The sequence below is a fragment of the Cucurbita pepo genome, chromosome LG02 (assembly GCF_002806865.2).
Source record: "Cucurbita pepo subsp. pepo cultivar mu-cu-16 chromosome LG02, ASM280686v2, whole genome shotgun sequence".
Taxonomy (NCBI): domain Eukaryota; kingdom Viridiplantae; phylum Streptophyta; class Magnoliopsida; order Cucurbitales; family Cucurbitaceae; genus Cucurbita; species Cucurbita pepo.
The window spans coordinates 3,060,335-3,084,982 of record NC_036639.1 but is presented as its reverse complement, the minus strand read 5'-3'; the positions used below and the strand labels follow the sequence as shown (position 1 = coordinate 3,084,982).

Sequence of the window (24,648 nt, the reverse complement as noted above, 5' to 3'; positions counted from 1 at the left end):
AGTTAAAATAATTCTGAAAATATCCCAGATCTCTATAAGGCTCTGGTAGGTACATCCATATGTTCTTGTGTATATTGGATTTGCGGTCAATTTTATTGTAGCAATGATGTCCCTCGTGTACATACGAAGTTTCTAGTTTTAAACAAGAACTCCTTCAAATGTAAAGCACAAAGATCTATCACGTGGAATCCGTACCAGAAGTAATTTCTCTTGTCACAATCAAGTCTTTTGCATTTGAAAGTAAGATCTAAGTAGCATGCTAATAAGCCTCTGTTCATAATAAATAACTGATGAGAAAATTGAAATACCTAAAAATCTCCGTGACAGCAGGCATGGATTCGCCCTTGTTAGTTCCCCTGCCTATCGTCGAATCAGAATGAGTCACTGCCAGTGAAAGACTATGTACACATGTGCCACATTCCAATTGATGTCCACCAATGGACTCCCTGTATCAAAGCATTTAAGTAAAGATACATCAATTACGAAGACGCAATATAATAAGTAAGAAAAACAAACCTAGGTACAGTACAGTTTCTAACATACACTTGATTGTCACAAGTATCCATCAGGAATCCATAAGGAGTTAATCAAATAAACATAGAACAATTTTAAACTGTATTTTCACTCACAACCAGCAAACAACGATCTCAAACCTAGAAGAGTTTCCTGGTAAGGTTTTGTAACTCCGGGCCATACCTTCCGAAAGAAGTTTGGACTTGACATGGTTGAATCACTCAAAAACATATATAACGGTGCAATACACACCATTGGCCATTTCATTTAGCATTTATTCTGCAGGATTCATCCTCTCCGTTCTTTGCGATTCTCTCAAACACCAAGCAGCAGAGGAATTACCAACGACTTCGACAAGAGACTAGCCAATAGATTCAGTTCTACAACTTTATTGATTGAGGAAGCAAGAGAACAGAGAATACAAACCGATGGCTCGATCCTAGCTTTCATAGAAGCAGCCGAAGAAGCTGGAATCGTTAAAGCGAGAGTGTAGAGACGAAGGGATAGGGTTGAATTGAACTTGAATAAGTAGCGTCTGAAGAAACAGAATCGATAAGGAAAATGGCACGAAGGCGAACATTTACTTGGCGTCGATTGCCGCCATTGAAGCATCAAGCTTAAAGTTGCAATGATTGGAGTTGAAATGGCATGAAAATCATTTTTAGTACTACCACAAAATTATATTAATTTTTCTTTTCACACTATAATTTTTCGTTTATAAATAAATTCTCTTTAATGTTGGTAAACTTCGCGCCAGAATTTTGTTTTTCAACAACCTATCGTTATTCTAAATAACATAATATATATATATATATATATATATATATTTTTTTTTTTTTTTTTTTTTTTTTTTTTTTTTTTTTTTTTTTTTTNTCCACACTTTTGTCCAACCAAAGTGACATCACAATCCACTCCGTTTAGGGCCAGTGTCCTCGCTCGCACACTGCCTCGTGTCTACCCCTCTTTGGGGAACAACGAGAAGGCTGACACATCGTCCGGTGTCCGAGTCTAATACCATTTGTAACGACTCAGACCCACCGCTAGCATATATTGTCCTTTTTGGGCTTTCCCTTTTGTACTTTCTCTCAAGGCTTAACAACGCGTCTATGGGGAAGGTTTCCACACCCTTATAAGGGATTTTTTATTCTCCCAACCAATGTGGGACATCACAACACTTCTAGTACAATTAACGTGATAGAGTGATATATAAATGAATCAAAATTATATTTAAATAAAAGTAATCCTCAACTATAACCATAGTTTAAAAAAAAGGCTTAAATAGAAGTAATTTTATGTGGAGTGATTTTCAAAATTTTAGAGCCCGCAATCCTAACTGGTTAGCTATTCAAAATAAATATAGAACTATCTAGAATGGTTTACCTAACAAATTTTAACTAAGTACATGAAATAGTTCGTATTTCAAGCTTAGCCCTTTCCGGTACATATTAATCACTTCATTTGAATTCAATCTCTAACTCCGACCCACATCATTCCAATTCAAAACAACGTAATACAAGTGCTCATCTAATCAAGATGATCCACGTTCACTTTGAGCATAAATCTCATAGTTTTGCTTTAGTTTTTTCAAAAGTCTCATAACAACGGAGATCTATTCCTTACTTATAAACTCATAAATTCATGATCAATTCCTCAATTAGCCATACGAGAGTACTTTCTAACCATCCGGAACAATTAAAACCAGGGCATTTGCATATAAATGGGGTTCTCTGCAACTTGGGAAGTAGATGTTTAAAAGCAGAGCTTAGTAAGTTCTGCCACTGAAACCGTGGGACTTCAATGAAAGGGCCATTCAACCAATACAAATCCAAGGTGAGAGGTGAGAGCTTAGGTTGGGTAGAGGAAGCAAGATCAGGTGGAGCAATAAAGCAACCGTCTTCCCATGGCCATCCCTTTATCATTTAAGTGAATTCATGATGAGTTAATGAAGGCAGGTAGGCTTACTTCAAACCAATCCCTTTTTCCATCTATGCATTAAATGACCTCACATACATAACATCCCTTTTGCAACCAAAACAGAATTAAGCTTACCCTTTTGTGTAAACAACATCATTTCACCAAGATTTGGGCGTTTGTTTCCAGTTATAAGTCCTTTTAATACATATAGATGTTGAGAGCTTTACAAGATCATAGACCATCCAAGAGCTTCCCCCCATTAATGGCTGCCATTCAACATACCCACCTTCCTCTTCCCCCCCCTCCTCACCGCCTTCATAAATACATACGAACTCCCAGTAACCATTTTTCAGCTATGTTAATCGGATTTAAGAGCTTGTGATTCTATATTTGGATGTTGGCTGGGTTGCTTCATTAATTGGGGGAAGGGGTGTGCTAGGCTTGGAGTTGAGTTTTGGAAAGCCAACGCCATGCATAGGTAGTGGCAGGACGAGCCCTTTATTTCAACCATCAAACCCTGCCCCCAACTAGATTCGTCCTTGCACTTATATCTATTATCCAACCCCATCCTCCATATTATATCTACCTTTTTTCCACCCTCTTCAATTCTCGAGATGAAGAGAGAAATGAAGAGAAAATGGGAAGAGCCACGAGGAGGAAGCTTCAATTCTCCGGCTGATATCGAGCTCCACCTCGAGTCTCCGTTACCTTTAGAGTGGCAACGATGTCTTGACATTCAGGTACTAAACATACACACTAATATTCTGTGAGATTCCACATTGGTGGGAGAGGGGAACGAAGCATTCCTTACAAGGGTGTGGAAACCTCTCCCTAGTTGACGTGTTTTAAAACTTTGAGAGGAAGTTCTAAAGAGTATAATATCTGTCAGTGGTGGGTATAAGCTGTTACAAATGGTATTAGAGTTAGACACCCGGCAATATGCCATCGAGGACGTTGGGCCTCCAAAAGGGACGGATTGTGAGATCCCACATCGGTTGGAGAGGGGAAAAAAACATTTATTATAAGGGTGTGGAAACCTCTTTCTAGTCGACGCGTTTTAAAACCTTGAGGGAAAGCCCCAAAGAGTACAATATCTGCTAGCGGTGGGCTTAAGCTATTACAAATGATAATATAGAGCTAGACACCGGGCAGTGTGCCATCGAGGACGTTGGGCTCCCAAAGAGGGCGGATTGTGAGATCCCACATTGGTTGGAGAGGGGAATGAAACATTTCTCTTTAACGGTGTGGAAACCTATCCCTAGTAGACACATTTTAAAACATTGAGGGGAAGCCCCAACGGAGACAATATCTACTTGTGACGGGCTTGGACGGTTACATATTCTTTCTCTGCTTACACAATAACACAACTTTCTATATACGTACAGTCAGGGAAGATACACTTCTACAACACGAAGACTCGAAAGAGAACGTCCATGGATCCAAGGAGCAAGTTGGAGACTAGCCCAGGTGGTGATCCCTTGAGCTTGGACCTTGAGCTGAATCTAAATAGCCAATCTATGAGAAATGGTGGTGAATCAAAGAAGAAGAGCGATGGGGCATGGAAACAAGGACATGGGTGTCCGCAGCAAGAGATGATAGCGAGGGTTTGCATGCAGTGTCACTTATTGGTAATGGTATTGAAGTCCTCACCGACATGTCCCAACTGCAAATTCATACACCCAATAGACCTGCAAACCCCTCCAACTACAACCTTGTTTATAGCCTCTCGCTCTACTAACAATAATCAAACCCAGTCCTTAAAAGGTTTCCCAAACCCTATTCAAAATAAAGTCTAAGTGTGTGGCTATTGATTTAGTGAATTATGAGTAGGACCAGAGTTCACTTTATGTTTTGGAATATATGTAATTATATATGAAAAATAATTAAATGTTTATGTCTATGTGTTTGCAGTTGTGTGAGACATTACTATCTCTCTCTTAGTTCATATTTTCCCTATTTATAATTAATACACCATATCAAAACTAAACATGTTTGAATATATTGAATATACAAAGAAAGTCCCATGACCATGAACCTGACCGAAAATAAAATAGAAAGTGGATAGAGATTTGTCCTTATTAACTAAACAAGACAGAATAAAACAGGAAGTTGAGAGAGATTTCTCCTATTAACTAAACAAGACCGAATAAAACAGTAAGTTCAGAGAGATTTCTCCTATTAACTAAAGGAGAGAGAGAGAATAAAATAGGAAGTGGAGAGAGATTTCTCCTCATTAATTAAACAAGACAGAGAATAAAATAGGAAGGGAAGAGAAATTTCTCCTCATTAACTAAACAAGATATATAATAAAATAGGAAGTGAAAAGAGATTTCTCCTCAATAACTAAACAACACTTAAGAATAAAATAGGAAGTGGAGAGAGATTTCTACTTAGTTAGACTGGGAATAAAATAAGAAGTGAAGAGAGATTTCTCCTCATCAACTAAACAAGAATAAAATAGGAAATGGAGAGAGATTTCTCCTGGTTAACTAAACAAGACCGACAATAAAATAAGAAGTGGAGAGAGATTTCTCTTCATTAACTAAACAAGACCGAGAATAAAATAAGAAGTGGAGAGAGATTTCTCTTCATTAACTAAACAAGACAGAAAATAAATAGGAAGTGGAGAGAGATTTCTCTTTATTAACAAGACTGAAAAGATTATATTCTTCTTCCTCCCCTATATTGGAAAATATGTCCTAATATTGAAATTTAAAATTTTTAAAAATAATATGTACGTAGAAATTATATTATATTTAAATTATTATTTGATTTATTAGGATATTTTTAATCTTTTTTTAGTAAAAATTATATTGAAAAATGAAAATTATCTATTAATTTTGTTTGAAATATATATATTAAGAAAAAGAAAAAGAAAAAGAAAAAAAAAACCTTGTCTCAATTCGGGCAGATTTACAACAGAAATCTTCATTCCAATATAGAGATATTCACAAAAATAAATGAAAATTTTCATAAGAATAAGGATTAAAACAAACGATAAAGACAAAATCATTCATATTAAGAATGAGAAATATAAATAAAATTGAAATCGAAGGTGTGTTCTCATTAATATTCATAAGATTTAAATAGAATATAAACTAGCATCTAATACCTATCCATAAAAAAATATAAACTAATTAAATATGGAGAATAAAATAAAATATATTATAAATCAAATTAAAAAGAAAATAATACATAAATAATATATTTTCCAAATAGAAACAATTTTTTTCATTCATGTAAAAGATATTTAATTTTGTTATTGTGTATTAATATGAAGCTTCATCAAAGTGATTGTAATATAAATGGGGATGAACATATTTATGGTTTTTCTATACCAAAATCTTGGAAACTTAGTTGAACAATAGTTGTGCATCTGTTAGAAATCAGACTTAGAAATCAGATTAATGACTTAAATTTTTAATTTAACTCCAATTATGTTAGATTAAGGTCGTTGTTCTCTTAATTGTTTAATTTTAATTTTTACTTTGTTTAAAAAAAAATTATATTTATATATATACCTGCTTGGTAGTTAATTCTAATAAATAGATCAAACTTGTGCAGCACGACATGAATTCTTCCTAATTACGAGTAGCGTTACGAGAAGTTACCTGGATTTCCTGCTCAACAGGCGTTCACTCTGAGAAGATCATGGAGGGAGTCGAGGCGGAATCCAGAGATGAAGCAATGAGATCCAAAACTGCCTTTCGATGTGCGAAAGCAGCGTTTCTGATTTCTTCGTTCAAATCCTTCCAGAATCGCAACCTCAGAGCATCTGTCGACGAACAAGCGAAGGTTCTGGATGAAAATTTATGAACAGTAACTGTGTTTGTGATCGCGCACTGGTTTATTTGATTTGGATTAGTAATCAACTTGAGCGATTTTGAGAAATTAAAATGTCAATTACCTTTCAGGAGAAAGAGAGGCTGAGGAAAGTTGTTGGAGATTTGAAGATCGAGTTGGCTATGGAGCGTCGGAGGAATAAGAGGATCAAACTCTGCGGTTTGATGGAATTTGTTCTTCAGCTCCTGCTGGTTATTTCTCTTTCGAGCTTCTTCCTTTTTATCGCCTTCAAATCTATCTGAACTTTGATATAGAATCAACGATCTGGCCATGGAATTTGCTTGGAACAACCCTAACCAGTTCACGAAGTACATTACTACTGGATTTATCGGCTTCCATTTTTATTTGTAGTTGTAGTATAGGTTCGAATGTGCGAATTCTTGGATGAGCTCCGTGGAGTCTTAAATTTCAATGACTTCACAATTTTCTTGGTCACTGTTCAATGGAAATCGTCCATTCATTTCAAGGATCAAAGAAAAGCTTCAATACATCGTGGAGGAGAAGGACTTCAAACGAATTGCTGTTCTTTTTTTTTTTTTTNAAATAACAAACTCAGTTAAAACACCAATCAGATAACAAAAAAGCGAATTGCTTCGATTAAAAAGTAAAAGCTTCTGATATTTCAGAGGGAAAGGTTATATATATTTCGCCAATTTTTTTAAAACACAATTATTTCTAAAAGAATATTTTGTTTAAATAAATAATTATACAAATAAAGATTGATGGATGAAAACGTGTTTAAATAAATAATTAAACAAATTTAGAAACATAAATTTAAAAGAATATAGTATATTATAAGTGCTTGCGAGAAAATTTAAACATATGTTTTAAAAGTGTTTCCAATGTTTTGATTGATTATATGTTCAACTATATATATATATTAAATCCTTTTAAATAATAATAAAAAAAAAAGATAATTAATTTTTTTTATAATATGGAAGTAAATATTTATTTGAACTAACCTAAAAAAAGTATAAAGTTTTAAGTTTTAACTGAGATTAGATAAGACGTGAATTATTAAAATTAATTTATGATATATTCAAAATTAAATTATAAATTTGGATCAAAAGTCAAAATTTCGTCTATATGATTTTAATGTTATTAAATGTTAGAATTAGTCTCTTTATGGTCTGTTAAAATTCTCATAGATAGGCAATAGAATAACAATATTTATAAGGGTTTTATCAAACTATACGGTTGTTTGACTTTTTTTCAAACTATGAATACCAAATTTGTAATTTAATCTATACGCAAGGTAGTTTAAATTTTTTTAATTTATGTAAGGGTCTTTGATTAAACAAATTTGATTCAAAGCTCTATTGTTAGACTGCGACACTAACTACCAACTCGACTCTCAAATTCATCGAGCAAAGTGAAGTAGAAAGAGTGTGTTCGGTTACGTCAAAAACAAATTTATGGATAACATTTTTCTATGTCCTAATCCATTTTTGTGACAAACACAATTAGTTTACAGTTCAGTGGAAAACCAAGTGAAGTAAAATGCATGACTCACAGTAAAAAGCCTAAGAGTTGCAATTTTTGAAGGGACCACCCTAAGCTGCTAATAGAGGACTGTTTCCAGAGGTGAGAAACATTCAAGTCCGTGTCGGTCCCTGTAAACAACCACCGTGAGGTACATAACATTCAATTGGACAAGAAAAATATGTTCATTATAAAAGCACACAAAGAACAGTTGAATGAAATAAGCAGGCAACAAAGTCGTCTTATATCTATCCCTCTGCCCTATTGAATAATGGACCAAGTTGTGAGAGAAACAATGAATGCTCACCTTCTCATCTCTCTCTTCAATTCCCACCACCATCCGAGCTATACGTTCATTTTCAATGGATGAAGTACCTGAAGGGAGAGTTCGTTCTTGTAGTTTTTATTCTTTTTTAGGGTTTGAGAACATCAATTTTTTTAGGTAAGAATTTGTTTTGGATAACAAAGACAGCCAAATGAGCATCGAAGGCTGAAGATTCTACACTACACAAGTAAGAAGAAAAATGCATTAAATTTGCATAAGGATATGGTTGAATATACCTCTAATCAAATGCATAAGGATCATCTGCATAGGGATTCAGTGACCCTTCCGTAAACAAATCACCAATGTTTGAAGGCCGTGATTGATCCCCACCCTTGATTGTCTACTTGGAGAATTGGATTAAAACAAGTTATGCATAATTATACAATATTTAAACGTTAAAGCAAAATTAGAAAAATCTTCTTCTAATCTTTCATATTTCATAAAACCATCATTAAAAATACATACATACATACGTACGTGTGTGTGTGTGTATGTATATATATCAGCAACCAATGCCAAATGCAGTACACAAATCAAGAAGCAGAAAAATGCCCAATAGGATATGGATATAAGCCTTTTCTTTTACCTTGACAGGACCTCGGGGGGTATTTCTTCTTGGAGTTTTGTTATGTTTTCTCGGGTCCTGATAAACATGAGGAAAAAATTTTACTATCGAGTAATAATTATGAGATAATCCAGTTTCTCTACATTGGCACGGTCCTATTGGTTCATACCTCAAACAGAACTGTACTTTTTGTTTTTCTTCTTTTAGTGATCGTCCTTCCATTTGTAGTTTCAACTTCATATTCATGACGAGTAACCTGACCAGCCGTTAATTAAGATTCAATATGCAGGCGGAAGGCGAGTGTAAAACTATATGGAAAAACTTGTAACTTCACATAATTTCCTTTATCTCCTATCAAGATATTAATGGTTATATGCACTGATCTCTACAGTTTAGATAATGTGAAGTGCGCATCATTTTAATATACAACTTACCTTCTTATGGTGCTTCGGGATATTTGCAATACTTCCTGTGTTCATGTCCTCCACGGTCTTCAACAACTGTGATACTGGTGTTTGAGCTGCTTGCAGGTTAGGTGATTCCTGTGAGAAGATGCAAGGAACAAAAGAATTCAAAATGTAGCTGACAAACAGACTTCTTTTCTGCAATTTATCTATCAGTTGTCACTCGCACCTCATCATTTTCTGTTCTAATCAGAGCACGCTTGCTTTTTCTGGAACCACCAGAACCTCTCATCTTGATAGATGACATGGAGTAGTCCTGCACCATGACAAGTTTATAATTTATGAAGGATAGACTAAAATAGATATACGGAAATGAAGTACTAATTGTAACCTCAATAATACGAAGTATGGGAGTAATCTAGAGATTTCGTGTTTGAATTTACGTCTTTAATATCAGGAAATAAAATAGTATGCATACAAAATTTTTAAAAAATTAAAAAGAGCAAGAGAAAAAAAAAACATAATTGAGGGGGTTCAATATTGACAATGGTTGATGGTAAGTTGACTCGCTCGAAGGTAAGAATCTAAGGACCAAAATACAAGACAAACCTCCGTATTAGCCAATGAAATTCTATACAGAACCAGGATGCTTCTTATAACAATATTAAATTTTGAGAATGGAGAAAAATAACCAACAAGAATTAGTGTCATGTACTGTACATAATATAAAAAGTTTGAAATTGATCAACGGCACATAGAAGATAGAAGAGGTTGATTGGTAGTATCACGTGCATGTGAACACTTGCACATGGGTCAGGAGATTACCTTCTTTGAATTCACTTCTTGGTCCTCTTGTAGCTTGTCACCCATCACTTTCCATTGCAATTGCAACAAAGCTCTCTGCCTGTCTTCCTATGACATATATATGAGTGGATTAAGACATGAGCACAATACTTGATACTTGTACCTGAGATTGTTAGTACTTTGGTTTTTTGGAGATCCAATTCCTCTTGAAGCTTCCTACATTCATCTTCGTTTTGACATCTCAAAGCTTTCATCTGAGCCTCATGTTCACTTCTCAGTGACGTCAATTTCTGGAACATCATAAATCACTGAGCTATTAATTAATGGTGCAAGGGCTGACAGAAACCAAAAATTGAATATATATATATATATATATATATATATATATATATATATATAACCTCTTTCAATTCGTTCTCAGCATGAAGTTGAGCACGCTGCAACTCTTCATTGTGTTTGGCTTTACAAATTTGTTCATTTCTGGTATGCTCTTGCTGAATTTGACTCAACTACAAAATCAAAGTGTAGAATATAAAAGGACAGTACTCAGAGAGACTCAATCTCAAGATTTAACCCACAAATAAACATAGACACATATAACAGTCAGTAAAATTAAGCACCGATAAGAAGCTTCTGAAATTGTTCAATGAATTATAATTACTACATAACTACAAGTTGACTTCCCTCATAAGTTGCCAAAATGGAGGTACAAGATGCTAATATTTTAACATGGAACAGAAAGAAATCTGATGCATGTCATCCATAATCTAGAATATAAGTTTTGGCAGAAGTTAGAACACATGGGAAAAAAAGGAACAAAAAAAAGATTGTGAATCTAATTAGATGGGCCATGTCAACTATGATCATCTTGATTAGGAAGATAAGTTCAGCTCATTTCTCTGTAAATGTTACCAGAGCAGCATGTTCTTCCTGAATGCGAATCAGGCATTGCCTAGATTCTTCTTTCACTTCTGCTAGGCTTTGTTCACAATTTCTTTCCATCTCTTGTAAAACGTGATCTGCCTGTATGCTCAAATGAATAAGCAAGAAGTTTGATATTTTAATATGAAGCAAAATATGAGTACTAAGAGTGAACCTTTTCCTTTTCCTTGTTAACAATCTCCAATTTCTCCATTTCATACTTATTCCGGATGTCATTGATAGCCTAATAGTTTCACTGCTGTCAGCCTAAATAAAGGTAATCTAACCGCATGAAGCAAATTTACGAGAAAAAACGGTAACCAATAATACCTGATCATTTCTATGGGATATATCTTTCAAATGTCTTGATAGCTCCATCTGTTTACTCTCCAGCATTGAATCATACTGTCTTTTAGCATCGGAAAGCTTCATTTCAGCAGAAAACAGTAGAGCTTGGTTCTGTAATAGATGAGAACTTAGACTTCAAGTTAAGTTCATTCAAAAGCTAATCACGAGAATTTTTCATGAAAATGAACAATGGTAACAGGGTAATTTACAAAACCTCTTTATTTTCTTCTTCTAGCTTCTTCTCACGCTCCATAGACAAAAGAATAAACTCTTCCTTTTCCTTCAAAACATTGCGAAGTTGATCTCCTTCTACCTCAAGCATTTCTGCACGTTGTTTATAATTTTTGCTCTCCTTCATCAAAGTATCTATCTCTTCTGCTTTATCGTGTAACTCTTCCTCCAATTTTTCTGCATTACATTGATTCTCAATTTCTAGTGCAGAAATCTTCTTTAACAAATCTTGCTGCAAGGAAATATAACTGAAAATTAGTAGAACAGCAGTCTTGACATCAAATTATTTAAATCTGTTGAGAAAGGTGTAGACCATTTTACTCTCAGATGATCTTGAACTTTCTGACAAAGTACCAATTTTCTCCTCTAACTTGGAAATCAATGATTCTGTCTCAGTTTTTTCAGAAACAAGTGTTTCAACTTCAGACTCCAACTTTTGAATTCTCCCTCCTGCTAAACGAGATTCTTCTGAATGCTGTGCCATTAGTGATGCCTGGATTTTCTGAAGTTTATCAACCTTTTGTTGTGACTCGACATTTATCAATTTGAGGGCATTTTCTTCTGATGTTATACAAATAAATTTGTCATGGAGCTTGTTGTATCTCTTTTGGGCCAGCTCCGAAGCAAAATCCCTTTCCAATTTGGCCAGCTTAAAGCAAGAGTCATTTAGATGGGTTAGCTGATTAAATTTCTCTTCAAAAGTTGAGTTATGACGATCAAATTCAACCAGCTGATCAATCAAAAAGTGGACGAGATTTTCAAGGTTTTTGATCTCCAAGAGCGACGCATCTAATTTCTTATGAATCTCATCATTATGCATTTCCAAATCACTCTTTTCCTTCTGCAAGTCATCTCGTGAGGCTATCAAACTAGTAATTTTTTCTTCTTTTGAGTTTGACTCTAATTGTGCCTTATCCAGTTTAGAATTCAGTCCCTCTATGATCAACCTGTTCTCCACAACTGTTTCTTCAAATCTCTTGATCATAGAGTCTGCAAGAAAGTATCGTAGTAGTCCACCTTTATGAGAATAAAATAACAAAATGCTGCAAGATTATAGTTTTACTTCTCTCAATTTTTAGATCATCATGAGCTATTTTTCTTTTGTGTGTAAAACATAAACATTCATAAATTCATATCTATACATTGCGACTAAGAATTGGTAAAATTAAAGCATTGCATATTAAAACATATCTACATTGATAAGCAAATAGAAAAATGAGACTTGGCTGTGGTCAGACTATACTTCTTTGTCATCATTCCCAAAATGAAATATTCCATATTACGATAGAAAGATTGTCGTCCCAAATTACTCAGCATGCATTGTTTGTCGTCCCAAATTACTAAGCATTCATTGTTTTATGAACATTCTGCAATTTTTAGCCATAATCTTTATAGTTACCTTTTTCCTCAATCAGATTTGCAGTTCTCTGCTGTTCTTCTCTGTACAATTTACAATTCTCCTCTTTCTCAATTTTGAGCTTCGCCAGCTCCTTCTCACCTGTGTTCAAAGTTCAAAAGCATTAGATAACAAGTTGCATTCCAAAAGTTACCATGATAGAAAAGAGAACTGTATGGTACATTGTGAAAATAACCAACGAAATATTGCAAGAAGTCAAGTTACTAGATTTAAGAACTTACGATTTCTTATTGTTTCTTCTGCAGACTCTACTTTTATACACAAATCCTGCATTCTTTGGGTTAACCCATCAACAGCTGTAGAACTTGCAGATAATTTGGTTTCTAAAACCTCCTTGTCTTTCTCAGCTATAAGATATAATTAACGCAATGATTAAATACTAAGTCATACTCGAGATGAATTATTACTAACAAAAAACGGAAGGGTTAAATTTTGAGCATCAGATTGATAACTACCATCCTGAACCTGACTGGCTAAAATCTGTAATGTTTCAGTGAGCTTATCACTCAGTGTCTTAGCCGACGAGAATTTCGATTCCAATCCCTTCCACAACTTCTCGTCTTCTTTCTGCTTCACCTTGAGCTTGGCATTTTCATTCAAGGCATTCTGCAGTTTATCCTCTAAAGCACGTGCGTGCTCCACTGATTTCCTCAATTTCGCATTCTGTAAACTTTTCCAACTTAGAAATCAAGTACTCCGAAGAATGATCATAGGAAAACGCGCAACTGTGCCGAGAAAAATTAATTCAGACCTAATTAACTGATCTACAGAAAATAACACAGACTACACGTGCATCGAAATTAAAGAGGAGAAGGTTGTGGTCTTATCGATCAATTTCAATGACCATAAACAGTTTAATGAAGCGCGCAACACAGAGAGAACGGAGCTTCATACCGCCATATCCAGATCAGTCTTCAAAGAAGCCTGATCTTTCATCATCCTCTCTGCATAATATGGACAACACGATCAACATAAAGTTTCATTTCTTACAAAAGAATGATTAATGCTAAACTTTCCGATTAGAACCTGCAGCAATCTTCAAATTGACAAAACGTCCCGACGAGGCAGGTTCTGGAACGGAACGCGAAGAGGTGAACGTTTTCGCAGTTCCTTGTACCAAACCAGATAGTGAGTTCAACTGGTTTAACCTCTTCACGCTTGGAAATCCGAGCTTCTCCATTGTTAAATCGAAAGACAACGACGGAGAAAAATCCTAGTAGCTCCTTTTACCTCATTCTCGAGCCCGCGGATTTTCGCATATCATAGTGTGTGACTGAAGTGAATTGGGCGCCAAGAGAATCGAAGTTCGACTAATTTATAGCGTTCGACATCCCCATGCCACGTCAGCCCAGATGCGCGAGCAAGCTATAATTCAAATCAATTTGGTGATTAAAATAATAAATTTTATATTTTATATTCTTTAAAATTAAGCCTATAAATACTCTTTCACCTGTGACTTTATTTATATTTTTATCTATTTTTACATATATATTCAAATATTTCAATATTTGAAAAATACGAGTCGAGTTAGCCCTTTCGATATTTGAAAAATATAAATCAAGTTAGCCTGGATGGTGGAAGAACCAAGAGAGCCCGTGATCTCCTCAAAAGTCTCTTTATGTCAAAGATCTATAGTTAATGAACATAGTCAGCAATCTAAAAGAACCTCTCGTTCATTACATCACAATTAAAGAAGAAAGCTTCATTATTGCTCAAATATGCTACTCGCAAAAGAGAAAGCCTACTATTAAAGAAAGCTTCATTGTTGATCAAATACGCTATCCACAAAAGAGAAAGCCCTTTTATCTATCGGCCAACACGATATAATTGAAAGAGAGCTCATCTACTCTTTCACCCACGAATACTACTTTGTTCACGAGGGAATCACTCATATTGAGTTCTATGTTCCTGATAAAGATAAATTTATTGTAGAAAAATGACCCAAAACACGAACAGAAATTTTAAAAAATAAAAAATAAATAATTATTGATACATACCTAAATGTACTCTCCATTACATAAATCACCTCCATCTTTTTTTCTTTTTCTTTTTTTCATTTTTCAAATTAGTTAGATGTTCTTCCATAGATCATATTTTCATATTTTGGTGGAAGATATCTACCTTAAAATTGGTTATCAGATTTACAGGCTTAGTATACAAACATGGTCTCTTGATAATGCAACCACCAAAGGCAAGGCACTGCAAACACCATGTCAGATCATGAAGCTCTCAGTTATTAAACGCAGTTTTAGATACAAGGAAAACTAGAACAGAAAGAGGCCTTAGTTGAACATCTCAAAATTTCATACTATCAGCTAATAACATATATTATGAATGCCAAGAATCATAAACCCAAAAGGAAAAACTCAGGCACAAGCCCTTCAACACTCTCATATCCGAGTGACATTTGATCTACAACCACTAATAGAAGTGCAGAGTGAAGATGAAAAATGGAAAAGGCAGGTCCTTAAATGGAGCAACCGTTCCCTAGTTCAAACCTGCCGTCGTCAAAAAAGCCAGTTCAACCAAACATTACTACAGAGATCTCAGTCCAGTTTCACTCTGTCCAAATCATTAATCATCCCCTCGAGCTGTCAGAAAGAAGGAGAAACATGAACATGATTATCATTTCCTCCAGATAATGAAGTGTAGAGATGTAAATGAAAAGAAAATGTTACATACTTTAACAATTTGCCGCAAGAAGAAATCTCCATAGCGATTTACAGGCTTCGATTCGACAACGTGGATTACGTCCTGCAGTGAGATTAAGTAATTTATTAACATACTTACATAAATTAATTTTCTTTTGGAGCATCAAAGTAATATATATTCTGAATTCAAAATGTTTTCGTGTGATATCCCACATTGGTTGGGGAGGAGAACGAAACACCCTTTATAAGGGTGTGTGGAAACCTTTCCCTAGTAGACGCGTTTTAAAGCCTTGAGGGGAAGCCCGAAAGGAAAAGTCTAAAGAGGACTGTTACATTTTGTAAACCAAAGAGGTATAATAGAAGAAAAGTAGACGTACATCATCAATGTAAAAATCCACATCTGCATTGGACATGATTTTTCCAACACTGTCAACAGCATGGGTTTTATGCTTGTATGTCAACAATATCGTCCTGTAAATATAACCAAAACCAATTACCACCAATTAATTAATCTTAAAAACTATGTAGTAGCTCATAAAAATGTGAAGATATATCCTAAAGTCTTATATTTCCAACCTTAGAGTTGATTCATCCATTTCCATGTAAATGGCAAGCTGCCCAAGGGAGATGGTGGAGTACACTTTCAAGAAGGTGCGGATGCCAGATAGTAATTGTTGTTGCTTTACTTCAAAAAGAAATAGTTTCAATTGAAGCCTATAGGCATCCTGGAAAAAAGCAAGGAGACGTGAATAAAATCTCTGAAAGAGAGAGCCAACACATGCAACACAGACACGCACAAAAAAGGGTTTGACATGGAAACATGCATGACTAGATTTTGTGAAGAAATGATGAAATCAAAGTCATCAGCCTTCATCCATAAATCCAATTTGCTCAAAACAAAACTAGAGTAAGATGGTCTTAATAAAATAAATGTTAAAGTCTTAGAGATGTTAAAAATCCTCTTAAAATGGCATTATTAGAAACTATGAAGGATACTCTAGTGGAATAGATAAAGAATCAGATGAACTATGAATCGTAGAATTCCTATAATTTAAGGAACTGTTAGGCGAGAAGGCCGTTTGAATCGGTTACTCCTGGACTACCTGTTTATGTGTTTGTTTGTTCATTCATTTTGTTTGGAAACTACTTTGTGAAAGAATGAACTGCAAGGCATAAGGCCAACAAAACTATACCACTAGGCTAAAGTTCATCCAATAGGTGCAACGATAGCAATACCCAAATAACCAAACAAGAAAACCCACCAAGAAGTTCTTGATGAGGTAACAAAGATAATATTGGCACTCCTAATCACAGCCTAGTCATCACTCAATATATTAGAACAAGAACTTGCAAGATAAGAGACGGTAGATAAAATGCACATTGTTTGATCCAAAAACTAAAGAAAACTCAATTCCAGACACTGTTATCCTTAACCTCTAAATCTACTCTTCATAATTTTGACTCATTAAGCAGGGAAAGTCCAGGCCACTCGTTCACCTTATTTCACTATTTTGTATGGTCTCGTCACACAATACTAAATTTTAATCCGCTCATTCTCCTCTTCCGATTCATTTCCAAAATAGATGCTGCTTTAATAATAAAGATCTAAACCTTACCTGGTTGTAGTTTGCTAAAGGCTCCTCAAAACTAGGAGCAGATGGAGTGATGAACTTGGGACAAGCATATGAGAAAAGCTCATCATAGACGGCAAAAGCTTCCTCATCATATCTCTGCATCCTCATCATCTTTTCACCATACTTTTCACGCAACTGAGAGTTCACAGTTTCATCAATAAGCTTCACTTGTGGGCAAAGCGAAACACATATTGCCAACAGAGCATACATCTGCTCGTTCTTCTTCAGAATCTGCTCATACTGAGGAGATTTTTGATGATATTGCTTGGTTTTATAAATATACAAGAGAATTCTGTTAAATTCATGAATGGCATCAACGTACCTGAAAATAAGGGGAAATGAAATTTATTTCGAACCTGTCGTTAAGTGAGAAGTGAAGAAAGAAGACTAAGGCCCTAAATACAGCACCCTATAAATTCCTATAAAGACGAAAGGTTAAACATTCAACTCAGCAAGCATTTCAATTCTACTTGACCTTCCATTTTCTTTTATATATTTATAAGAAACAAAAGAAAATATATATATATATATTGAGGGAAGGATCATACAAAAGGGGGGATGAGATATCCCCAAAAAGCAAGAGGGTTACAGAAAGAACTGCCAATTCACCTAAACAAGAACCAAACCATAATTATAAATCATCTAGAGAGAGAACACCAGACAAGAGAAAAGGAATCTAATGGACTCCATACAACATAATACCTGCGCAACATCAGGTTGGCAAACCCATAATGATATATAGTTGTAATATGGCTTCCAATCACACTAGTGAAAACACCTTGCTGGGTTATGTCAATTGGGAGTAAGCACTTCAAACCAGTGTGATAATCACCTAACAGGCAATGAACCCGAAGCAATCCAACCATGCTGAAATATCCCAACACCTTCAAAACATTACTACTCCCACCACTATAGTCATACCCATCAGTAAGTGTAAATTGTTCAAGACCTTCTTTCTCCTCCTCAAGAATATGAATGATTGAGGATTTCTCCACAAATGCTTGCAAATAGTTGAGCACACCATATACATTCCAAGCCTGGAAATAAGCAACCACTGAAGTTAAGCTCCTGGACCTTGGATATAGATAGACCATAAAAACCATTAAGACTAAGAGAACTTGACTGCAAGAACATGGGCGTACGAAGGATACGTGCAGATTCACCCAAACATGGTTATCATATTTGGAACAGATATCTGACCTAGTGTACACACAAACTCCATTAGAAAAATATGAAAAACAAAAGAACACTTCCCACATCTCAGAAGTCATAAAAGATTGTCATTTGAAGTCTAGACACCATAGGTTTTCAAGGCTATTCCAGCTATTTTAACCTCCTTGGGGACGGTACGGCTTCAAATCCAAGACCAATATACTATGAATTTGATAAAACTAAATACACGCTAATTCAGATAGAACCATGAGAAGGCCAAGAACTAATACTGTTTTTTAACCTTTGGAGTTCATTTCCTTGTCTAATTGCAGTCAGAGTAATGCGCAGCCTGCATATTTTCACATAAAAAATAATAAACGAATGAATCGTAGCAACCTGATCGTACTGCCTCAGAAGCGAAATTTCCTGCTCGGTCTTGTTCTTCATCTTAGCCCGATACTGGCAGAAGCTCTGGAACTGATAAACAAACTCATCCACCATATCCCATAGCCACTGGTTAGGCAATTGCATATTCACGACTCCGTGCAAAACCACCTGAAATAGGCTACAATAGTTATCCCATGAGTCAATCCTCTGCTTCAAAGTTGGCGACAGTCTCGCATAAAGATGGCGAAACCACATCTCACGGTAAAGCAAGCAAAAGACATGATCATTATCAACAAAATGAGCCACAGCATCTACTGACGGCCACGGAGTATCCTTGAATAGGCGGTCCGATAGCGTCTGGAATGAAGTTTCATACATTTGATGTGTTTCGTATACATTCTTCTCACGGATATGGCGGTATAGATGAACGACAAAGGATTTGACAGAATCTGGAACGAAATTAGGGTCGTAGCCAATATCTTGGCCAGCCGGAGAAGGCACCGGCGCGTGACGGGGATCGTCATAGTTGGCCCGTGAATCATCATAATCGTATGTGGCCATGATGACTGAATTCAGCTAGGTCGACTGAAATTAGGGTTTTAGTACAGAGTTGCAGAACTGGGAAGAAGAAGCAGGAGATGTAGTTAAAATTTCAAGAATTATGAACCTTAGGATTGAACTGTTTGGGCTTAAGCCCATTGAGGGTAATTCCGTAAATAACATATGTAATAATTAGATAAATAAATAATATTTATGTTTCAAGAATTATGAACCTTAGGATTGAACTGTTTGGGCTTAAGCCCATTGAGGGTAATTCCGTAAATAACATATGTAATAATTAGATAAATAAATAATATTTATGTTTCAAGAATTATGAACCTTAGGATTGAACTGTTTGGGCTTAAGCCCATTGAGGGTAATTCCGTAAATAACATATGTAATAATTAGATAAATAAATAATATTTATGTTTCAAGAATTATGAACCTTAGGATTGAACTGTTTGGGCTTAAGCCCATTGAGGGTAATTCCGTAAATAACATATGTAATAATTAGATAAATAAATAATATTTATGTAATTAATTGTAGTTAATTAACGAATTTAATTTTTACCAATTAATCTTAATATTATTTTTTTAAAAATAGTTTAAATAAAATTATAAATTTTTAATTATAAATAAATAGTCCAATTATAAAATTAGTTATATGTCGTAGTAGAGTAAATTATTTTAAATGAGATACATTTATAAATATTATATAATTATGATAAAGTTCAAAAAAAAAATTATATAACATATATAAAATTATTATTATAATATAATACATAATTAATTTTAATTAAATATAGTTCATTATTATTGTTATTATCTTTAATTAAATCAATTAGTTATGCTTCATGCTCATCAAAACTATTCTAGAAAAAAAACAATTAATTCATTATAAATGAGTTATACTTATTTAAAATTAATTTTTATTAACGTAAATTAACTAATCATAATTAACTAACTAGTTATATTTAAATATATTATTAACTAATGATTAATACTTTTAGTAAATAAGTAATTCATTAATTTAATAAAAATGCTATTTCTAAAAGATATATATAATATTTATGTACGCTTCCCCTCAAGGCTTTAAAACGCGCGTTTGTTAGAGTAAAGTTTGCACGTATTTTGTTCTCATCCCCAACCAAGGTGAGACCTCACAATTCACAATCCACCTCCCGTCAGGTCCTGCGTCCTCGCTGGCCTTCTTTCCTTTCTTCAATCGACGTGGTACCCCTGCCAAATCCATCTTCATTTGGGGCCAGCGTCCTTACTGGCATATCGTCTTATGTTTACCCCATTTGGGGAATAGCCTCCTCGCTGGCACATAGTCTAGTATCTAACTCTAATAGCATTTGTAATGGCACAAATCCACTACTAGTAGATATTATTGTCTTTGGGCTTTCCCTCAAGGCTTTAAAGCACACCTACCCTGTGAAGGTTTCCACACCTCTTACAAAAGAGTGTTTTGTTCTCCTCCTCAACCAATGTGGTACATCACAATTTATCGTGGTTTATTTAATCAAATAATTGATTATATATATATATATATATATATATGGGGTAAGCTAAGATGGATTAAATTAATTGTATTTATTTTTTATAAATAAAAATAAATTAAGAGGGTAAAAGATAAACCCTAGGTTCCCACGAGTTTCACAAACCCCACCGTAAGCATAAAAATGATTCGATTTTTTCCTAGTAAAAATCAAAACCTTGCACCTGACGTAAGCATAAAATACCCAAGTTTTATTCCTCTCATAAAAATCAATATAAAGCATAAAGCACGTGACTTTATATGGCATAAATGCTGATTTAAATATTGAAAGCATATGAATTTAATTTTCTAAAAAGTTAAATTATTCAAAAATTTATAAGTAAACACGTGTACTTACTTTATTGATTAAAAATAAGTATTTTAAATTTTATGAATTATTGTTATCTATTTGCATCGATATCATAAATATAAATATAAATAAGTAAATATAATATATATATATATATAAATTTAAGATAACAATATTGGCTAGCTGTAGGCTTAGACTGTTACAAATAGTATTAGAGTTAGATATCGAGCGGTGTGCCAGCGAGAACATTAACCCCCAATGAAAGTGAATTGTGAAATCTCATATCGACTGAAGATATTTTAAGAATGTGAGAACTTCTCCTTTATAGACACGTCTTCAAATAAGCCCAGAAAGGAATGCTAAAACAAAACAATCTACTAGCAATTGGCTCTGTTACAAATGGTATCAGAGCCATATACTATGTGGTGTGCCAGCGAGGATGCATGTCTTCAAGGGAGGTGGATTGTGATATCTCATATCGGTTGAAAAGGTGAACAAACCTCATTTTTTTATAAAGATGTGAAAATCTCTTCATAATAAGATGCATTTTTAAACCTCGAAGAAAAGTCCAAAAGAAAAGGAATAAATAGAATAATATCTATCTAGTAGTAAGTTTGGGCGTTATATTTTTCTTTTAACGATTTTTTTTTATTTATTATTATTGTAAATATATAATATTTAAAATTAAAATTGCATTATTTGGAACATTCTTGAAATTATAATTAAATAAATAAATAAAAAGTTAATTGTTCATGCTAAAAGTTGAAACATTAGGTATAAAATACAGGAGGCCGGTCAGGTATTCAGCAATTGAACAAAACATTTTCTCAAATTATCCTGAACATTAATCTCCGATGAATTCTCTGCAGTCTCTTCTCAAACCCATTCCTCAGTCACCGATCAGCGATGCAGAACTCACTGCCCATTCTCAAAGGCCGCTGAACAATTCCTGCAATTCTCGGCAGTTGTCTTTTAGAAGATTCAGAATTAGGTGTTCGATTGCTGGTTAGTTTTTTTCAAATTCGTCGCGAGAATGTTTGATAATTGGTTCACTGGAGCCTTGTTTATCTAAGCAAGTTTGTTTGAAACTGTTTAATAGTTGACTCGCTTTTCATAATCTGGTTGTTTACGATACTGTTCAGGCTTTTGCGATCCTAACTGTTTTTCAATTTTCTCTATCCGTTCAATCTGAAATCTGAATAATCAAAGCAACTGCTCGTCTTGTCGCAGATACTGTTGATCGTACTTTTGATGCTCCAGTGCTTGGTAGTTCACAGGTCAACTCTTGTTGTGTATTGTAATCTGTTTGTGTGTTTAAATAAACTACAAATTTTAGTGTTCTATGCGTGGAAGGTGATAATTGTATAGCTTTACTGATTGTTATTTCGATCCATGTGTTTATTAAAGGTGCTTGAAAGATTAAGGGCAAGCCGAGAGAATCAAGAAAACCAGCCACAATTCCTTGCAATGTATTCCAGCGTTGTTGGGGGAATTACGACAGATCCAGCTGTTATGGTAATTCCAATTGATGACCACATGGTTCATCGGGGACATGGCGTTTTTGATACTGCTGCCATAGTGGATGGGTATGTGAGAATTTCATACAGTTTCATTAAGATTATGAATCTGATATCCATTTCCCAAGACCCGCATAATTACCACTGTAAATTGATAGGTTCTTATTAACATTTGAATTCATGACTAAATTTCATAATTATAGTGTGATATATATTTTTCTTCATTAGAAGTAGGAAAGGCATACCTTCATTTCATGATTTTGCCAGTGTTGAGTTACTGTATAAAATGGTTTTGACATCTCAGGCATCTCTATGAGTTGGACCAGCACCTCGACCGCATTTTAAGATCAGCATCCATGGCAAAAATCAACCTCCCAGTTTCATATGATCGAGAGAAGATTAAAAATATACTCATAAGAACTGCCAGTGCTTCTAAGTGTAGGAATGGACAGCTTCGATATTGGCTCTCTGCAGGACCTGGAAATTTTCTACTATCTACTTCTGGGTTGCATCAGTCAGCTCTTTATGCAATTGTAATTCAAGGTAAGCCGCCATCTCCTCCAAAAGGCATCAAAGTCATAACTTCATCAATCCCAATGAAGCCACCTCAATTTGCAACTATGAAGAGTGTAAATTACCTACCAAATGTTCTTTCAAATATGGAAGCAGAAGAAAAGGGTGCTTATACAGCCATTTGGTTGGATAGTGAGGGATTCATTGCTGAAGGGCCTAGTATGAACGTTGGTTTCATTACAAAGGATAAGGAGTTTCTGATGCCTCACTTTGACAAAATTTTAAGCGGCTGCACAGCTAAGAGAATCATTACTCTCGCTGAGCGGCTGGTGACAGAGGGCAGGCTTCGGAGTATAAGATTTGAAAATTTAACCATGGAAGAAGGCAAGAAGGCAGAGGAAATGGTGCTTATTGGGAGTGGAGTTCTTGTTTCCCCTGTACTGCAGTGGGATGAGCAGATTATTGGTGATGGTAAGTACCCTCTATAATCCTTAATTCATAAATAAGATGTTTTTGTAGTTCTGAATCATGTTGTGATTGGCTGGATGAATTTCTTCTAACATGTTTAAAATTCCATTTAAAGTTCTTCAATTCAAACAAACAGGGAGAGTAATTCAAACAAACAGGGAGAGTGTTTTGGTAAGCGTTAAACGAACACAACTCTCCACAATGGTATGATATTGTTCACTTTGAGCATAAGCTCTCATGGCTTTTCTTTGGGTTTCCCCAAGAGGCCTCACACCAATGGAGATAGTATTCTTCACTTATAAACCCATGATCATTCCGTAAATTAGCGGATGTGGGACTTTCATCCTCCAACATTAAGCACTTAGAAAGTCGTTCTAAACCGGTTGTAAGATTAGTTTTGTAGAATGACGACACCATGACATGTTTTTATGCGTCTGAGCATTGTTCTTACAAATAGGAACACACGAAGTTTTCTTCCCACCACAACCGTATGGTGATCTAAGAAAGGCACCATTGTAATATTTCTGATGGTGGGGATGAGTGTTCTTATTATAGAACAAGAACATGAAAGCATGGAAGCTTGTTTTTATCTGACAAAATTAAGAATGTTTTGGTTTTCTCCACAGGAAGAGAAGGTCCGTTGGCTCGAGCGCTTGTAGATCTTATTATCGAAGACATGAAATCCGGCCCTCCAACCGTTAGAATACGAGTTCCATATGAATAACCTAGTCCAAACTTGCCATCTCTCTCTCAAAATTGACTGCAGAGGCCAATCTCGATTCGTTACATGGATGTAGCTAGCGCAAGTTATGTATATATGGACGGGAATAAGGATGACAGTTTCACGAGTGATATCCAAATTGTTGTTGAATTGAGTCCATTGGCAGGAGAGAGTATATGTTTGTGAAAATGTTTTAATAAATACTCTTAAAAGTATAATTAGAATAACTTTTCTTTTAATTAAAAAAAAAAAAAAGAAAAAACCTTTAAAAAAAGATGGATTTTTTGTAGCTTCTGATTTTAGATGATCTAATGTATTTCTTATTTTAAATCTTAAACCATAAAAATATTCTAATGTATATATTTTAATTTTTGGCATATTGCAAATTGTTTAGACTTTGTTATTTTGGTTATTATTATTATTATTATTTGGCTATTTTAGTGTATTT

General features: G+C 34.7%; 6 protein-coding genes and 1 long non-coding RNA gene across 8 annotated transcripts in view; 4 read left to right on the top strand and 3 right to left on the bottom strand.

The window, feature by feature from the left end:
* Positions 1-822, bottom strand: part of LOC111788616 — a 1,571-nt gene extending 749 nt beyond the window's left edge. Inside the window, exons 1-2 of the long non-coding RNA XR_002814183.1 lie at positions 697-822; positions 309-446 (exon numbers count right to left, since the gene is read on the bottom strand). This is a non-coding gene — a long non-coding RNA (uncharacterized LOC111788616). The remainder of the gene's footprint in view (positions 1-308; positions 447-696) is intronic.
* LOC111788614 overlaps positions 1-1,172 on the top strand; it is an 8,972-nt gene extending 7,800 nt beyond the window's left edge. The window contains exon 2 of the mRNA XM_023669012.1: positions 799-1,172. Coding sequence (XP_023524780.1) covers positions 799-1,006 — 208 coding nt within the window. The 3' untranslated portion in view covers positions 1,007-1,172. The remainder of the gene's footprint in view (positions 1-798) is intronic.
* Positions 1,173-2,809: 1,637 nt separating this feature from the next.
* Positions 2,810-4,321, top strand: LOC111788613. The gene is made up of 2 exons (XM_023669011.1): positions 2,810-3,167; positions 3,813-4,321. The coding sequence occupies exons 1-2, from the start codon at positions 3,042-3,044 to the stop codon at positions 4,221-4,223; spliced, it is 537 nt and encodes a 178-aa protein (XP_023524779.1). The 5' UTR covers positions 2,810-3,041; the 3' UTR covers positions 4,224-4,321.
* Positions 4,322-5,974: 1,653 nt separating this feature from the next.
* LOC111788615 lies at positions 5,975-6,769 on the top strand. Its single transcript, XM_023669013.1, has 2 exons — positions 5,975-6,222; positions 6,342-6,769. The coding sequence occupies exons 1-2, from the start codon at positions 6,079-6,081 to the stop codon at positions 6,510-6,512; spliced, it is 315 nt and encodes a 104-aa protein (XP_023524781.1). The 5' UTR covers positions 5,975-6,078; the 3' UTR covers positions 6,513-6,769.
* An 837-nt stretch (positions 6,770-7,606) lies between these two features.
* LOC111788916 (synaptonemal complex protein 2-like) lies at positions 7,607-14,106 on the bottom strand. Of its 2 annotated transcripts, XM_023669493.1 has the most exons (20): positions 13,794-14,106; positions 13,662-13,711; positions 13,223-13,430; positions 12,989-13,114; positions 12,750-12,848; positions 11,664-12,340; positions 11,334-11,582; positions 11,102-11,230; positions 10,947-11,015; positions 10,763-10,873; positions 10,252-10,359; positions 10,030-10,140; positions 9,872-9,958; positions 9,276-9,362; positions 9,077-9,184; positions 8,812-8,898; positions 8,664-8,720; positions 8,314-8,417; positions 8,060-8,256; positions 7,607-7,883 (listed from the first exon to the last, which is right to left on the bottom strand). In XM_023669493.1, the coding sequence occupies exons 1-18, from the start codon at positions 13,945-13,947 to the stop codon at positions 8,316-8,318; spliced, it is 2,619 nt and encodes an 872-aa protein (XP_023525261.1). In that variant the 5' UTR covers positions 13,948-14,106; the 3' UTR covers positions 7,607-7,883; positions 8,060-8,256; positions 8,314-8,315. The 2 variants fall into 2 exon arrangements, with proteins under 2 accessions (XP_023525261.1, XP_023525262.1); XM_023669494.1 differs by lacking the exons at positions 7,607-7,883; positions 8,060-8,256 and having other exon boundaries at positions 8,283-8,417.
* Positions 14,107-14,980: 874 nt separating this feature from the next.
* Positions 14,981-19,235, bottom strand: LOC111788915 (eukaryotic translation initiation factor 3 subunit L-like). Its single transcript, XM_023669491.1, has 7 exons — positions 18,601-19,235; positions 17,755-18,089; positions 17,035-17,374; positions 15,995-16,143; positions 15,796-15,889; positions 15,450-15,521; positions 14,981-15,358 (listed from the first exon to the last, which is right to left on the bottom strand). Exons 1-7 carry the CDS (start codon positions 19,150-19,152, stop codon positions 15,314-15,316), a joined length of 1,587 nt encoding a protein of 528 aa, XP_023525259.1. The 5' UTR covers positions 19,153-19,235; the 3' UTR covers positions 14,981-15,313.
* Positions 19,236-21,761: 2,526 nt separating this feature from the next.
* On the top strand, positions 21,762-24,359 carry LOC111785344 (D-amino-acid transaminase, chloroplastic). The gene is made up of 5 exons (XM_023665757.1): positions 21,762-21,986; positions 22,212-22,258; positions 22,389-22,567; positions 22,803-23,482; positions 24,106-24,359. Exons 1-5 carry the CDS (start codon positions 21,836-21,838, stop codon positions 24,201-24,203), a joined length of 1,155 nt encoding a protein of 384 aa, XP_023521525.1. The 5' UTR covers positions 21,762-21,835; the 3' UTR covers positions 24,204-24,359.
* The last annotated feature ends 289 nt before the right edge of the window (positions 24,360-24,648 follow it).